This window comes from Chironomus tepperi, unplaced genomic scaffold, assembly GCF_022539635.2.
Source record: "Chironomus tepperi strain 1889 unplaced genomic scaffold, CSIRO-AGI_Ctep_v1 contig_161, whole genome shotgun sequence".
Taxonomy (NCBI): Eukaryota; Metazoa; Arthropoda; class Insecta; order Diptera; family Chironomidae; genus Chironomus; species Chironomus tepperi.
The window spans coordinates 883,846-900,471 of record NW_027226283.1 but is presented as its reverse complement, the minus strand read 5'-3'; the positions used below and the strand labels follow the sequence as shown (position 1 = coordinate 900,471).

The 16,626-nt window shown below is 31.6% G+C and overlaps 4 protein-coding genes across 7 annotated transcripts; 3 read left to right on the top strand and 1 right to left on the bottom strand.

Moving 5' to 3' along the window:
- The first annotated feature begins 96 nt into the window (after positions 1–96).
- Positions 97–1,687, top strand: RpL11 (ribosomal protein L11). Its single transcript, XM_070637005.1, has 5 exons — positions 97–219; positions 459–590; positions 655–804; positions 1,072–1,219; positions 1,451–1,687. Exons 1-5 carry the CDS (start codon positions 208–210, stop codon positions 1,576–1,578), a joined length of 570 nt encoding a protein of 189 aa, XP_070493106.1. The 5' UTR covers positions 97–207; the 3' UTR covers positions 1,579–1,687.
- A 187-nt stretch (positions 1,688–1,874) lies between these two features.
- Positions 1,875–6,975, top strand: LOC139088012 (FK506-binding protein 5-like). Of its 4 annotated transcripts, none has more exons than XM_070637001.1 (14): positions 1,875–2,097; positions 2,479–2,691; positions 2,860–2,963; positions 3,042–3,167; positions 3,494–3,580; positions 4,146–4,327; positions 4,577–4,775; positions 4,829–5,387; positions 5,449–5,916; positions 5,985–6,039; positions 6,108–6,281; positions 6,342–6,497; positions 6,558–6,685; positions 6,749–6,975. In XM_070637001.1, the coding sequence occupies exons 1-14, from the start codon at positions 2,015–2,017 to the stop codon at positions 6,870–6,872; spliced, it is 2,658 nt and encodes an 885-aa protein (XP_070493102.1). In that variant the 5' UTR covers positions 1,875–2,014; the 3' UTR covers positions 6,873–6,975. The 4 variants fall into 4 exon arrangements, with proteins under 4 accessions (XP_070493102.1, XP_070493103.1, XP_070493104.1 ...); XM_070637002.1 differs by having other exon boundaries at positions 6,357–6,497; positions 6,749–6,973; XM_070637003.1 differs by lacking the exon at positions 3,494–3,580 and having other exon boundaries at positions 6,749–6,973.
- IntS2 (integrator complex subunit 2) lies at positions 6,895–10,623 on the bottom strand. Its single transcript, XM_070637000.1, has 3 exons — positions 10,172–10,623; positions 9,124–10,110; positions 6,895–9,065 (listed from the first exon to the last, which is right to left on the bottom strand). Exons 1-3 carry the CDS (start codon positions 10,426–10,428, stop codon positions 6,983–6,985), a joined length of 3,327 nt encoding a protein of 1,108 aa, XP_070493101.1. The 5' UTR covers positions 10,429–10,623; the 3' UTR covers positions 6,895–6,982.
- A 212-nt stretch (positions 10,624–10,835) lies between these two features.
- On the top strand, positions 10,836–16,601 carry clu (clustered mitochondria protein homolog). The gene is made up of 7 exons (XM_070637087.1): positions 10,836–10,964; positions 11,634–12,194; positions 12,262–13,320; positions 13,388–15,189; positions 15,261–15,476; positions 15,546–15,757; positions 15,818–16,601. The coding sequence occupies exons 1-7, from the start codon at positions 10,940–10,942 to the stop codon at positions 15,963–15,965; spliced, it is 4,023 nt and encodes a 1,340-aa protein (XP_070493188.1). The 5' UTR covers positions 10,836–10,939; the 3' UTR covers positions 15,966–16,601.
- The last annotated feature ends 25 nt before the right edge of the window (positions 16,602–16,626 follow it).

Below are 16,626 nucleotides of genomic sequence, written 5' to 3'. Positions count from 1 at the left end.
CCCATTAAATAATTAAACCACCATAAAACACTTAATAATTAAGTTAATTAAATATATTTACTTGAATTAAAAACTGCTTTAAACATTAAAATTTTAAAATTTATGTATTTTTTGGCGGTCGGAATATTTTAGTTTGAGCTTTTAAGCTCTATGAGTGAAGGGTCGACAACTACGCGATTTTTCTAAGATTCGGTCTTTTCGGTAAAAATGGCGAAAGCTGTAAGTCTTGAATTCGGGAAATTAAATACAAAAAATTAATTTTTTTAGAGTTATTAAAGGAGTTATTAATTAAATTTGTGTTTAATTAAGAGACAAGATATGAAAGTTGTTAAATACATAGAAATTTTGACCATTAATCATCAAATAACTCTAAAATTACGATGAAATTTTTTGTGTTCAATATAAACACACGTTGAGCGATAAATTTTTTCTAATTCATAAAAATTATTTTATTTTAGACCGTAGTAGACACTCCAGCTGGAGCTACAAAAGATAAATCCAAGAATGTTATGCGTGATTTGAAAATCCGTAAGCTTTGCCTTAACATTTGCGTCGGAGAATCTGGTGACAGATTGACAAGAGCTGCTAAGGTTTGTATTGAAAGTGAGGTTATTCAAAATATTTGTTATTAATGTTTTTTATTCTTTGATTTAGGTATTGGAACAATTAACAGGACAACAACCTGTGTACTCAAAAGCCAGATACACTGTCCGTTCTTTCGGTATCCGTCGTAATGAAAAAATTGCCGTACATTGCACAGTTCGTGGAGCAAAGGCTGAAGAAATCTTAGAAAAAGGTTTAAAGGTGCGTAAATATATCCATATTCGATTTTAATTCTACACATTTTCATTTAATTATCGCATTATTCTTGTGCAACAAATAATGCTAGCAAAATGTGTTAGAGAATATGTCTTAGATGCAACTACAGCTTACGATTTACCCCTACTAAGTTGTTTACAAAAACAAGATACATGCTCTCATTTCAAATATCCATTAAATATTTTTTTATTCTGGACATTATAAGTGAATTCTAACCAATAATGAATATACTAATCGCTTATATCATTTTAGGTCCGTGAATACGAGTTAAGACGTGACAACTTCTCACAAAATGGAAACTTTGGTTTCGGTATTCAAGAACACATAGATTTAGGTATCAAATACGATCCATCAATCGGTATCTATGGTCTCGATTTCTACGTTGTCTTGGGAAGACCCGGTAAGTAAATTTTGTTAAAATTCAGTGAAACCATCAGCATAATAATTAGGTGCTAATATTGAAATTAAAGATATTTGCATTCAGTCAATATGCTAACAATAAATTTCCTCAATTTTTTTGATGTAGAAATACCATTATTTTCTATGTGATGAAAGTTGAAGATACAGTTTAATTTATTATACACATGGAATTATGTTTTTACTCATTAATATTTTTTTCCATTCTAAATAGGCTATAATGTACAACAAAGACGCCGTAAACGTGGTGTTATTGGTTTCCCACATCGTCTCACGAAAGAGGATGCAATGAAATGGTTCCAACAGAAGTATGATGGTATAATCTTGGGCAGCAAGAAGTAAACAGATGAACATAAACATTCTTATTGTTCAATACTATTAAAACAAAACTCTGTTTCACAACATCTTGAAATATTAAGATTTTATTAATAAAACAAAATGCTGAAACCTATATCATAATGAAAAAGTTTTTTTAATTGCATTTAAAATTTCAGCACTTTTGATGTATTGATTCTTATATGTGTATATACCATACTTTCATTAAAGATACAACAATCACAATAATAATATCTCTAGTAGAATATAAATTTCTAATATTTGCGATATGATAAACTTTTTATTTTTAAATTGGTCTTCATTTCATATCAGTCGTTCCTCATGAAAAGCAGCAGGCAGTTCGAAATAGTCTCTTGAGTTATAAAATACCAAACTCCGTAACAATATCAATTAAGACGTTATCTCATTTCTGTTAATTAAAACAAATCACATAGTTGAGAAAATGAATTTCGGCAAAACGACAAGCATTATTATAAGTGGAAGCGCTTTTTTATATTTACTAGCACAAAGTACAAAATTCATAAGGTAAATTGCTGTTCACTGGGCAGTATTTGAAACAAAAAATATATCAAGTGTAAAATGTTTACAAAACCTAATGCGAACATGACGGAAGTGCACACAGACATAAGAATAATACATGGTTTTTATATACCATTTTCACATTGTGTTCTTGTCACCGCAGGTATTTTAACGTAGAATTATTCTGCGTTAGTAAGAATTAACCGTCGCGTCGTGCATTTTTATTAAAATATTAAGTTTAATTAATTTAATTATAGACTTTTTATCAGCTATTGATTAGAAAGGAATTTAATGTGAAATTTGTGTCCGATAACAACATCCATTAATTATTTTAAAGTACATACAAAGTAATTTTGTGCATAAATTAACTGAAATTTATTCTCATAGTACACGAATCAAAATAGAACGCAAATTAAAGTCATCTGATGATTCGCAGACTACATCTCATTGCTGCATATGTAATTCAGAAAAGGTGGATGATACAAATACTCTTTTTGTAACTTGCAAAGGTTGTGAACTATTAGTCTGCACAAAGCAATCGTGCTCAGAACATGTGATTGATCTGGATATTTGGGAATGTGATCGGTGTCGAAAAAATCGGTAAATTCCTTAGAGGAACCGTTTATTAATGATGATTTTTTGGAAATTCCATTGATGAACGTCATTAATGAACGATTCTAACTAACTAATTGAGTGTAATGGACGGACTGAAAAGAAGTGAAACGTTCCATATCATGTGATTAATTAAAATCGTGATCTCCTAATTAGAATTGTTCAGCAAAAAACTGGAGAATGGTTTTTGAAGCAACTAAAAGATTTTTCGGCATTCAATTTTGAAATGGCACTTGGTGAAAATATTTTAAACCTTCAAAGTTAGTATTATACCTAATTTAAAAATTAAAGCAAAAAGTGTGATCGCAATTTATTCATATTACTTCCACTTAAACTAGACGAGAACGGAAATAAAGTAGTTATTTCAAAAGTCCGTGAGCTGATCGAAAAGTGCTTAATTAAAATTCTTAATGGATCAGACTTAGATGCAACATCAGTTGAGCAAATAAGTGAAAGTGAAGAGTGTAAGTTGGAATTATTTTAATTAATTTTAACATTCTGGATCCTTGATTTGCATAACTTTTTGATGCAGTATTTGACAGTGACTACATAACAGATTATAAAATTCCCAGTCACATGCTCCTTTTAAAGAACTATCTGAAGATACTCGGAAATAGTACCAAATGCAATGTAAGTCACATACTTTTCTGCTTCCCTCGCTGGCTATTAGACGTAGTTTAAATGCTCACATATAGGAGATCTCTTGTAAAATTAGAAATTATGCAAATCGAAGATCAAAAGTACATTGATCCCCATTCTCATCAAAAATTACCATTATTATTTTATGCAGACCTTCATATATTCAAAAAGTTTCATCATCTGCTTACCTCATTAATATTCAAATTAGAAAAGTCAATCCATGTATCATTAATTTACGGTAAGATCATTGTGCATGCTTGCTTATCACATACTGTCTAGGTTTTAAGTGCTTTCAAAAGACTTACACGCATTTGTTATCGAATTGATTCTGTAAATACTTGATTTGGTTCTCTTTTAATCACTTTAATGATATTGCCTTTATTTTGGGCCAATTATTTACAAAAGGCGTTAAAAACATTACATTAGTTTGGAATGCAAAATGATAAGATACATTTCAAAGATAACTATTTTATTTTTTTTATTCCATTGTAATTTTGTTATCACACAACACATTCTCAGTTATCAATGATAAAGGCAATATTGCTCCAAGTAGGTAAAAATTATAACAGTCGGTCGTGAAGTAAGTTTTCGTTAATTAATTAAAGGAGCTTTTCGCATAAAATTTAATTAAAATAATGCTTGAGATGTTTTCTGTGCACTTCCTGCCTGTATTTTATCATTATTTAGCCGTAGCATTTTGTTTATATTTCATGAGTTATTTCATAGAAGTAATATTAAGTAAGAAACTATAATTTTTAATAATTTTGCATTGTGCTAATAAGTTTCATCATCTTTATGAACAGATCTACCAAATTCCAGTTGCATAAATTCAGATTATGTGGAACTAAAAAGATTCATAAATCGGGTGTGTCAGGAAGTCATCAACATATCCGATACTCTTGAATTTTCGGATGCATCAGTTCCTAAAGCGTCATTTGATCCTCAAACATACGAAGAGCTCCTGGCAACTGCTGTACTTAATAAGGTATTTATTACTGTTTCTGTTTATTACAAATAATTATGGAAAGTGAAGTATTCTATATGATAAAGAACATTTAGAATGCGCATAACGCAATTATTCTGAAGGACTTAATTACCCCATTCTTTTGATAACATACACTTGCAAGGCTTCATAATTCAATAAATTTTATAATATTCCTATATGTTAATTCAGTCCAATAATTTTCATACGTGAAGTGTTGTAAAAAGTTCTAATCGAATCTAAAAATTACAGATAACTGACAACTTCCATCACAGAAAAAAGAATGGTATGAATAGTCCACTGCCTGCAGAGAAAGACACTGAACTTGCTCACGATGACGATGGGGATATTGACTTTAGTCTCTACAGCAAAATGCATTACGATAAGATCCAAAGTCATAAAATTTCGTTGCCAGACCTACTTAATGAATTTGATACTATGAACGATGAAGGTATGTGCTATAAATTTACTTTTGGATAAATGTTAAAATAATTTATATGGCAGATGATGAGAATGGTAATCACAGTGGAAGTTGGGAAGGAAATTGGTCAATGAAAAGATTTCCTACCGGAAATATTGCAATGCTGATTCCAGAGCCAAAGTTCGGCGCTGAGAAACCGAAAATCGGAGAAAAGGATATAGATGAACTCAGTGATTCCTCAAATAAAGACACAAATTCTGAAGACCTTGATCCAATTTATGAAGACGAACATGAGATTGAAAGGCATATGTCATACATAGATTCACTAGAGGACGGGGATGATGAAGAATTATTTGAAAGCATACTGGAAACTGCCGATTTAAAGGAAGAACCAGAAAGTTCTCACGATGATCATAAAAGTGTTTTAAAACTTGAAAACAGTTATGACATTGAACTTGATAATGAAGCCATTTTTAACAATATAAGTGAAATTAAAGGAAATATCGATGAAATTTTTGAACAAATCTTGAGTACGGACAATGACAGCAGTAATGAAAAACTACAGAACGAATTAATTGAACAAGAAATTTCATCAGAAAATGTGACCGAAAATGATAACGTCCAAAATACTATAATTGAAAGGTAACAAATTCCTCCATTATCAAGCGACATGTGATTATGTGACTTTCTACCTCTATTTCAGTCCAACGATTGAGGAAAGCAAAACAAAATATAAAAGTCCACTCTTTACTCAGTATCTAGTTGAACCTATTCAACCAATAAAAATATCGGAAGCGCTTAAGAATGCAACAAAAATTACAGAAGTTCCTGAAATAAATAATCATCAAACAGTTGTAACTGCAAATATCACTGAACCTGAAAATATACCAGAGCCACTTTCAATTATGAAACCAGAGAACCTTAATATAATCAAACCAAAGAATGACCTTGAGGAGAATTCACCTCCAATTCCTGGATCAATTGCCGAACGAGAGCATCTCAAATGGCTTAAAGCCATTCCAATTGAAAATAATCCATATTCACCAGAAGCTTTACAAAAAAGATTGTCTCGAACACATGATAAACATTTCGACATAAGTTCTGATAAGCATGCCGATGAGGTGCCATCAAACTACTTTGACGAAAGACAACTTACTGATGATATCACAAAGTATGTATTACATGTAATACTATCTCATAACCTAATGCTGATTTTTTCGGATTACATATTTGTTTTAGGTATAAACGTGATTATTACATCAACCAAAATTCGGCATCAACAGAATCAATTAATGTAAGTTATCTCCAGTTATCTCTTAGTAGATAAGAACATTTAATTTGATGTCTTTTTTTATCTTTTAGAAGCCTAAAAATGAGACAGCAGAGAGCGATGTTATTTATGCTGTAGATAATTCTTTAGAACAACAAAATGATAGCAGTCTAGCAACTAGTGACGATTCTTTAACAAGAATTTATACTTTGAGTTCACAGGAAACTGTCATTATTCCATCACACAAATCAGCACATGAGTCACATGTAAAGTATCTGATACTTTTTAATATCCTACACATCCTTACAAAAATTAATAATAACAAGTTTTCTTCTCTACAGCAAGAACAAGAAGACGAAGAACTTGAAGTGAAGAAATTTGACATTGCTGAAGAGAACATTCCTTTGCCCTCAGTCAAGAAACTTGCAGAATTTTATGCAAGCTCAACTAATCTTTCTGAAAGTAATTCTAAAGAGCCAGAAGTAAGTTACGTTAATAAAGACATGCAACGTACCTAACTAATAATTATTCTTGTTCCTTAGCAAATGAATATACCTGAAGGAATAAGCAAAATCACATCGATGATGTATGCAACTACGGACATGCCAGCGAAGCCAATAGCATCTATTACAGCTAGAACGTTACCCGCTAAAATTAAAGAAGATTTAAGGTAAGTTAGGACATGGCAAAAAGTTTGTGGATATACATTGACTAATGAATTGATTCTTTTTAGGAAATCTTTACATTCCGATGATGCTTTGACAGTGATTCGCCATAATGAACGAAACGTAAGTCCAGATATTCAACATGGGATGACAAGGAACAGTATTGCATACTTCGAAAATTTTTACAAATAATTTATATAAAATGACAATTTCATTCTGTATTCATACTTTTTACAATTTATTATATTAATAATTATTATTATCCATTAACAGTATTGAAATAAAATCTTTTTTTATTTTAATTAAAAAATCTTCGGTTTAAGAATCGCTTCGGTACAGAGATTTGTAAATACTTCTCTAATTTCCTCAATAAAGAGTTCGGTCCCTTTGTCATTGTCATCGGTGCCAATTCTTGGACGATTAAAATGAATTATACTCGAGAGAGGCTCTGTTTTCCTTCCAATTACAGCTTGTGATTCAATTATTCTTCCTAATTGCATCAAAAATTGGACACAGTCATCAAGAAGTGGTGGAAATGCTTCAGCAAACCTCACAACGCATGGCAAAATTGGTCTAAACATTTCAACTCTTGAATTTGTTGACAAAATTCCCAAAAGTGTGATTAATGTGTTGATGCAGAGTTTTGCAACGCCCATTCCTTTACCGAATGCGTATTGTAAGCTCAAATGTGATGTTAAGTCTATAGCAAATATTTGTTTGTCCATTTCAGGCATACTTAAAAGTTCAGGTATAAAATCTAAACATATGTGCATTGATGGAATTCCTTGGACTGTGAGACTCAATAATTTTCTTGAATATCCTTGAAAATGTACCAATTTACACAACGATGGTTCTGTTATAAACACTTGATGTAAATAAGAATTAACAATTCCTCGAATTTCTCTTAATGAATAATTGTTCCCGTCCATATTGTCATATTCCTTATTCTCCATACATGTTTCCAACAGTATTTGCACACCTAAACTTTCTTGAGAAGCAACTAAAGCAACCTTTAGTTCCTCTCTTTGTGCTTCATTTTGAATTTGTCCTGTTTTGCTAAATAGTGGCTTATCCATCATATGTCGAGACAATTGAATTTTTGATGCCAATAAACTAGCTTGCAGGATTTTCAAAATAATTGTTAAGGCATCAGGACATCTGAAAACTCTTTCATCACATCTTAAAATTTGGAGTGGCTCAATCGCAATATTTTCTTGATTCAATATGATATGTTTTGTTACTGCATCATCTGGCATTAATGCATTAATTGTTAGAAGCCAAAGTTCTCGTGGTAAAATTGTATTCAATTTCATCCAAACTTGTTTATACAGCTCTTGAATTAATCTTGGAACGGATGGTTCAAGGATTTTCTTAAAGTATCTTATAAAACTTTCAGCAAGTGACCAAACTTCTTCAGATGGTCTTGATAGTAAAACTTTTAATAATCGAATTACTTTTGATGGACATGCATGAATTTCTTCAAATGCTTCAATTATATGAAATTCACTTATTTTCTCCACCTTCCTTGAAAATGAAGCATTGATTTTCCAATTTAATCCAATCCAGTCATCAACGAGTGATAAATGTGGAAAATGTGTAATGAACAGTCGAAGTAAAGGACTGAATAATGCTTCAAAATCATTTTGTCTCTTTTGTGCAAGCTGTAGTAAGTATTTTATCGGCAGTTCCGATAAAAATTCACTTGAGTAGCTCTTAACTTGTCGTCCACTTTGCAGAATATTAATCATGTTGTTTAAACGGGTATCCTCATAGTACAGTAAGTAATATAAGATCAAGAGTTGTGATGTTAAATCACAAGCTAAATTAACACCTTCATTGGTGCTTATAGCTTTCACATCTCCTTTACATTTTGAATTCTTCTGATTGAAAGCAATTTCGGATTTTTGAAAAACTTTCTTTATATCAACTTCATTCAACGGTTGCTGTTCCGAGCAAGTTTTTGCATTAGTTGATATTAAAATTGAATTAACAAATACTTCAATTAATGCAGGCATTACAGGATGTAATGGTGTTGTTGAGTTGCAAATTTGCTTGAAAATCCAGTTTTTAATGACGACTTTATGTTTTGAAAATGCTCTCGATTTCAATAGCTGATGAATACAATGAATGGGTAAATGACCCTGTATATTTGCATTCAAATTGTTTGTAACAGGAACTTTGACAGCATGAGCAGCAACAACTTGCTCGGTAAAGATTTCTTGTGTGAATATTTGTCTCATCCTCGATGTATTGTTCTGTCTTAGAAGAATTTTCATCCCCAAAGTCGAACAAACTAAGTCACTAATGTTTGTGAATTGATTGCTATGAAAATGAATGGCCAATAGAATCAATAGCTCTCCAAAAGAAGCTGATACTTCACTGACACTGTAAAAAGTAAGTAAGTTATATTAAAGAATTAACTTAGTTAAATTGTGCTGGTTACCTTTCAAAATATGCTTCTTCCTTCATTAGCCACTGCATCCAATTGATTGCTTTGGCTTCAAGTTGTGGTTGAGAAATTAATGATGGACAAGCAATGAGCATGCATAAACCAAGCGAGATGAAATAAATTCCTTTAGAAGATGGACGTGGTTTTGTTGTAATTAAACTAACTAATGCGAAAATTTCATCGTCATTAAATTTTAATCCAGCAATTCCTCTCAAAGCGCAATATAGTCGAAGAAGAGAAGCACATTCGACGACATATTTATCTGGAAGATTTTGGTCACTTATCAATGTCAAAAAGTTTCTAAGCTCGCCAAGTAACTTCTCTCTCAATAAGTGAAGAACATCTCCTTTTCTCTTCTGACTGGCTTTTATATACATTGAAAACCAAGTTCTAGTACTTTGATCAGTCCCTAATAATATTCCTGTCAAAAAGGGAACAAGATCTTCAGAGTCATTAAGACTCAATTTTAACATTAATGAAGGCATAGCTTTCAATTGAATGCAAGTCGCTCTAATTGACAATGATTGTGCCGGATTTATTTCACATAATAAGTTTAATGTAGCCAGTCTTAATTTTCCTTCAAAACTATCTTCATCACTGTTCAGAAGAGCTGATATTATTTCTTTAAAGCAGTCAGGCATGTTAGCTACAATCCAGCAGATAATTTGTCTTCCATTATTGACATATAGAAGAATTTCAATCATTTCATTCGTTTGTAAGATTGATGGAAGTTCAGCGAGTGCAATGCAGATGATATCCGAAATTTCTTCCAGATAAATTTCATTGTCAAACAGCTCGGAATTGATGATTTCTGATCTGTGCTGATTCTGTTCAATTATTTGAGATTGAATGAAAAACAGCTCTGATAAAACAATACGAATCTTTCTGGTAGCATCAGCTCTTTCAAAACCTAATATTACATTCTGAAGACCATGAAATTGAGCTGCATCTTGTTGACTGGATGATGAGTTGATTTTTTGTCTGAAATTTTTCAAAACTTTTACTTAACTATATTTGAGCACAGGAACCTTTTGAAAATTACCTCAACTGCTGTTCTTTTTTTATGTCGCTCTCTAGTTCAACATAATTAACTTGCAATAAAGCAACTAAGTTGTTGACTATTTCAGAGCCGACTAAAATCAACAAAAATTCTTTCTGGCTTTCATCAAAATTTCTTCCAATTAAGACCGATCGGACCATACATAATAGAAACGGACGTATTTCCTTCTCCGAACAATTTAACAATTCCTTAATATTTAGGTTTTGGACAGCATTAAAAGCCTTTGCAGTAACAATCATTTTCTTGTTGTTTTTTCACGCTTTTATTTGAACTGCACTATTCCATTTAACTTTTCGGCACAATTTTCTGGTCTCTTTATAACTGAAGACAAGCTTGTTTATGTCTTTTGATAGTTAAATATGTTTTTAGTGCTTTAATTAATTTTTTATATGTTTTATGTCTCTTTTGGACTGAGATTGTCTCATTTGTTGATGTTTTTTGTGTGTTCAGTGACAAAATTTATGAATTCAAATCTTTTGAAAACCGTTATGACCAATATGATAATTGTTGATTTTGTACTTTAATTAAGAAACATTCAATAATAATAACAGCCGGATAACTTTCTAATAATAACAGATTTTTAGAACTTGTATTTTCATATAGAATTAACTGATAGTTTATGAGATAATTGTATTTTGATAGATAGTAAACAAATCGAGTAGTCAGTCGAATTTCTGTTCAAAGTAAGTTCCTCGCATCGTGTGTCTGTAAAAAAATCTAATTTCTAAGAATTAAATTGAATTAACTAATATGAGTGAAAATAAAAACAAAAAGTGTAAGTTTCCTGACATTTTAAGAACAAGGGTTGGGTGAAAATCATGGGATATAAAGCATAAACTGATTAATTAAAAAATTTTCATAGCATAAATTAAAAGTTTGGTTATGTTCGCACATAAACTTTCAATTCGATTTCTAAACTTATTATCAATAATCCAGCAATGACAATCATTCTTTAATGTATTTCAAACATTAAAGTATTAATTTCAAATAGAGTTTCTTAATGAATTATAGTATGTGAAATGTTAAGATGAAAAATTTTCATAACAAGAAAAATTATGTATTCAAAAACAATTGACATTATAATTATATCCATCGTCTATTAACATTGAAAAATACGTAATATTTGACTGATGTTTAAGTCGTCAAAATTAGAATTTACGAGAAAAAAGAAAAGAAAAGAAAAAAACATTTCATAATCTGAATTGAAAGATTACGCAACATTATCATTTTTTTATGTATCTATAATAAAAGTAGTAACTTTACTTTCCTTAAACATTACATGTTAGAAAAGAAATCTGATAAATAAATAATGAAGAATATGATAAATGCTTACATACCCACATAAAATCAGAATCTTGAAAACGAGTGTGTTAGTGTTCTATATATAAATCATGTGACGGAAGTTGTGTATAAATAATAAACGATCCGTTTTAACGTGTTTTAGGTAATAATAAGAAACATCAGAAGTCGAATGATCAAGAACTGATAAACGGTCATACAAATGAGCACACAAAAGCGACGACAGCAACAACAATGGAGAACAATAATAAGACTAACTTACTGGAAAATGAAGATGTAAAGAAGGAAGGAAATGAGATAGCCGCAACAAACAATGAGGAAAGTGACATTTTAGAAATTGTTCAGGATGTCGGATTTTCTGTTCAAATTCTAAGTCCTGGAATAGAACCACTAACAATTCAAGTGTCGAGCATGGAATTGGTACAAGAAATACATCAATTATTAATGGATCGTGAAGATACTTGCCATCGCACATGTTTCTCATTACAACTTGACGGTGTAACATTGGACAACTTTGCAGAACTCAAGAATATTGAAGGATTAAAGGAAGGATCGATCATAAAAGTTGCAGAAGAACCATACACAATGCGTGAAGCTCGTATTCATGTTCGTCATGTACGTGATTTATTAAAATCAATGGAAACAACTGATGCATATAATGGTGTAGACTGTAGCTCACTTACATTCTTACATACTATAACACAAGGTAATAAGCAATGAATTATAATAAATTAGTAAATTTATGCTAAGTGGGTTAAAAAATTTCTTTATAGGTGATTTGTTGGAGAAGAAAAAGACTCGTCCAGACAGCGTTGATTGCACTCCGCCAGAATACATCATGCCAAATAATAAAGATCGTGCTCTTCCAGTCTTGCCTTTACATCCCAACAATAATAAGAGTCAAAAGATACCACAAGCAATAAAAGTGTTGACGACGAGTCCATTTAATCCTCCTCCTGGATCACGAAAACTTCACGGAGACTTGTTATACTTGTATGTTGTGACAATGGAAGATAAGCGTTTCCATATTTCAGCATGTCCAAGAGGTTTTTATGTGAACCAATCGACTGATGATGATTTTAATCCACGTCCAAATAATCCATCATATTTGTGCCATTCACTTATTGATTTGTTATCCCAAATATCGCCTGCATTCAGACGCTCATTCTCACAAATGCAAAAGAAGAGAACTCAAAGACATCCTTTTGAACGTGTTGCTACACCTTATCAAGTTTATACATGGTGTGCTCCAAATTTAGAGCATACAATTGATGCTATCCGTGCTGAAGATACATTCTCTTCAAAATTAGGCTATGAAGAGCATATTCCTGGACAAACGAGAGATTGGAACGAGGAATTGCAAACAACAAGAGAATTGCCTAGAAAAACACTGCCAGAACGATTACTTCGTGAACGTGCCATATTTAAAGTTCATAGTGATTTCGTAACTGCTGCCACAAGAGGTGCTACTGCAGTTATTGATGGAAATGTTATGGCAATTAATCCTGGTGAAGAAGCAAAAATGCAAATGTTCATTTGGAACAATATTTTCTTCTCACTTGGATTTGATGTTCGTGATCATTATAAAGAATTGGGAGGTGATGCAGCTGCTCATGTTGCTCCAAGAAATGATTTGCATGGTGTTCGCGTATATAGTGCTGTCGACATTGAGGGATTGTATACTTTGGGAACAGTCGTGATTGATTATCGTGGATACAGAGTTACAGCACAAAGTATTATTCCAGGAATTTTGGAACGAGAACAGGATCAAAGTGTTGTTTACGGATCAATTGATTTTGGCAAGACAGTGTTAAGTCATCCAAAGTATCTTGGTAAGTATTTATTTATTATATCAACATGATAAATTTGTTTTGACTAATAATTGTTTGTTTATTTCAGAATTATTAAACAAAGCAGGACAGCATTTAAAAATATTGCCACATTCTGTACTAAATGATAAGGACGAGACAGTTGAACTATGCTCGTCTGTGGAATGCAAAGGAATTATCGGAAATGATGGACGACATTATATTCTTGACTTGTTGAGAACTTTCCCACCTGATGTAAACTTTTTGAAACTTGACGAAGTTGAATTAAATAAGGAAGTTGCTGAGAAAGGTTTCCCAATTGTGCACAAACATAAGTTGAGCTGTCTCCGTCAAGAATTATTGGAAGCTTTCGTTGAGGACAGATATGTTATGTTTATTAAATATGCAGCATTACATCTTCAACAATTGAATAATGCTAAAAAGTCTGAACAACAACAAAGCAATACCAAAGAGTTGCGAGAAATCCGAGACTTTGATAATACTGACGAAAAAGATCCAGCCGAAACGAATGATAAGGAAAAGATTAATACGGAAGAAGTCAAAAAGATTGTTGAGTCTATTTCAGATGAGAAGCAAAGTGCAGTAGACTCGAAGAATGTTGTTAAAAAAGCATGCTTGGCCGTTGGGTCATTAAAAGAAACTGAATTTGATATTCGATTTAATCCAGATGTTTTCTCGAACGGAATCAAGCATGTTGATAATGAAAATGAACAATCGTCATTGGCCAGCCAGAAGAAACTTGTACAAGATGCAGCTGAATTCTTATTATTGCGTCAAATACCAAATTTCGTACACGATTGTTTAGATCATTCATCTGCTCCTATGGATGGATTAACTTTGACTGAACAACTTCATAATCGTGGCATCAACATCAGATATTTGGGAAAAGTTGCAAATATTTTATCAACAATACCAAGTTTAGAATATTTACATGGAATTGCCGTCTCAGAACTTATAGTTCGAGCCACAAAACATATTTTTAATTATTACATACAAAATGCTGATGTCATGTCAATGGCCGTAGCGATAAGTCATTTCTTAAACTGTTTCCTTACAACTCAACCTGTAGTACAAGCACCTCAAATTTCAAGCGATGAACTTTCAAAGACTACAAAACGACGTTATAATAATAAGAAGAATGCTTCAAGTGGATCTAATTCGAAAGCATTAAATTCAAATCAAGCTGATACAAATTCAAATGAATGGACATCGTTGACACAAAAATATTTATGGCAACTTATTAAGAAAGAATTGAAAGCATATTGGGATTACGATTTAGCATGTGAAGCTAATATCGATAAGATCATAGAACATTACAAATTACAAAAACTTAGCATATTGCGTGCCTTTAACTTAAAGATAGGCTTACAAATCTTATTACGCGAATATAATTTTGACTCGAAAAATAAGCCTACATTTAATGAAGATGATATTGTTAATGTCTTCCCAGTAGTAAAACACATAAATCCTCGAGCAACTGATGCTTACAACTTTTATACAACAGGTCAAAATAAAATTCAACAAGGATACTTTAAGGAAGGATATGAATTGATAAGCGAGGCATTGAACCTCTTGAATAACGTCTATGGAGCACTTCATCCTGAAAATGCTCAATGCTTACGTATGTTAGCTCGTTTAAGTTACATCATGGGCGATCCACAAGAAGCATTGGCAATTCAACAAAGAGCTGTATTAATGAGCGAACGAGTAAATGGAATTGATCATCCATATACAATAACTGAATACTCTCATTTAGCTCTATATTGTTTCGCAAATGGACAAATTTCAACAGCACTTAAATTGTTATATCGTGCACGGTATTTGGCAACAATGGTTTGTGGGGAAAATCATCCGGATATTGCTTTGATGGATGTAAGTATTAATTTTTCCATTAATTTATATAGGAAGTGAAAATAATTATATTTTGTTTTGTCATGCTATAGAGTAACATCAGCTTAATATTGCATTCAGTCGGCGAATATGAACTTTCATTACGTTTCCTTGAACATGCTCTTGCTCTCAACATCAAATATTTCGGTGCAAAATCACTAAAAGTTGCCGTGAGTTATCATCTAGTTGCACGTACACAAAGCTGTATGGGAGATTTCAGATCTGCATTAAACAGTGAAAAGGAAACGTACACTATTTATAAGCAATTAGTAAGTTATACATAAAAATTACAAAATAAAATTTTTTGGCTAATCATCTATTTTGTAATTAAATAATAGCTCGGCGAAAATCATGAAAAGACTCAAGAGTCATCAGATTGTTTACGTCATCTTACACAACAAGCTGTAGTTTTACAAAAGAAGATGAATGACATTTATACAAATGGAAAATTAATTTCCGGATTACCTCCTATTCATATTCAACCACCTTCAATGGGAAGTGTGTTGGACATGCTCAATGCAATCAACGGAATTATTTTTGTTCAAATCAGGTATGTAATCATGATCAGGATGCTTTAATTTCATAATTTTACATGAATATTTCATTTCAGTCAAAAAGATATCGCAAACCTCAAGAATGAGATTGAGAAACGTCAAAAAGAAACAAATTCTGAAGGCACTGAGAATGGCAAAAGCATAAACAGTGAGATGAATTATGATGCATCATCAAATAATAATCCCCAAGCTGTTTCAAGTTGAAACTAGTTTTCATTTTAATCTTCTTCTTTTTTTAATACAAAAAAATGATTAGCTAGTAGTGCAATGTAGTGCATCATTTTGAATGTAGTTTATAATTTTCATTTGTCTTTTTGAAGTGGTAAGATTTTCAGAAAATTTTGTAGATATCCTTTTATATGGGATAAACTCAGTTTGTAGTTCATATGGAACTAGTTGATATAACAATAATTAAATAAAATGAATTCATAAAAAAACAGATTAGTCTGCAACCAAAGAATCTGGAATCAAAAGCACAATTTCATGTTCGAAGAGAAAACTATACTTACTAGAATTTTGTCCCTCATGCATACACACATGTCCTTACTATCTACATATTTTTTGATCATACAATAGTCGATCAAAATTTCTATAAACTAAAGTGATTAAGTACGCTGTAACTAAAATATCTTTTATCACAATTTAGTTTTATGTAGCTTTATATATTGAAGAAGCATAAATCATCCTAGATCAAGCTTTTTTTTTCTTTTCTTTACGAAGTCTTAGAATACGTCACTTCTGTTACACTAACATATAAATTTTAGATACTTTAGAAAATAAACATAGACTTTGATTAGTTACTGAAAAAAATACAAGTGAATAAAAAAATTAGTACTTTTATTTGTATAAATCTTAAATCAATCAT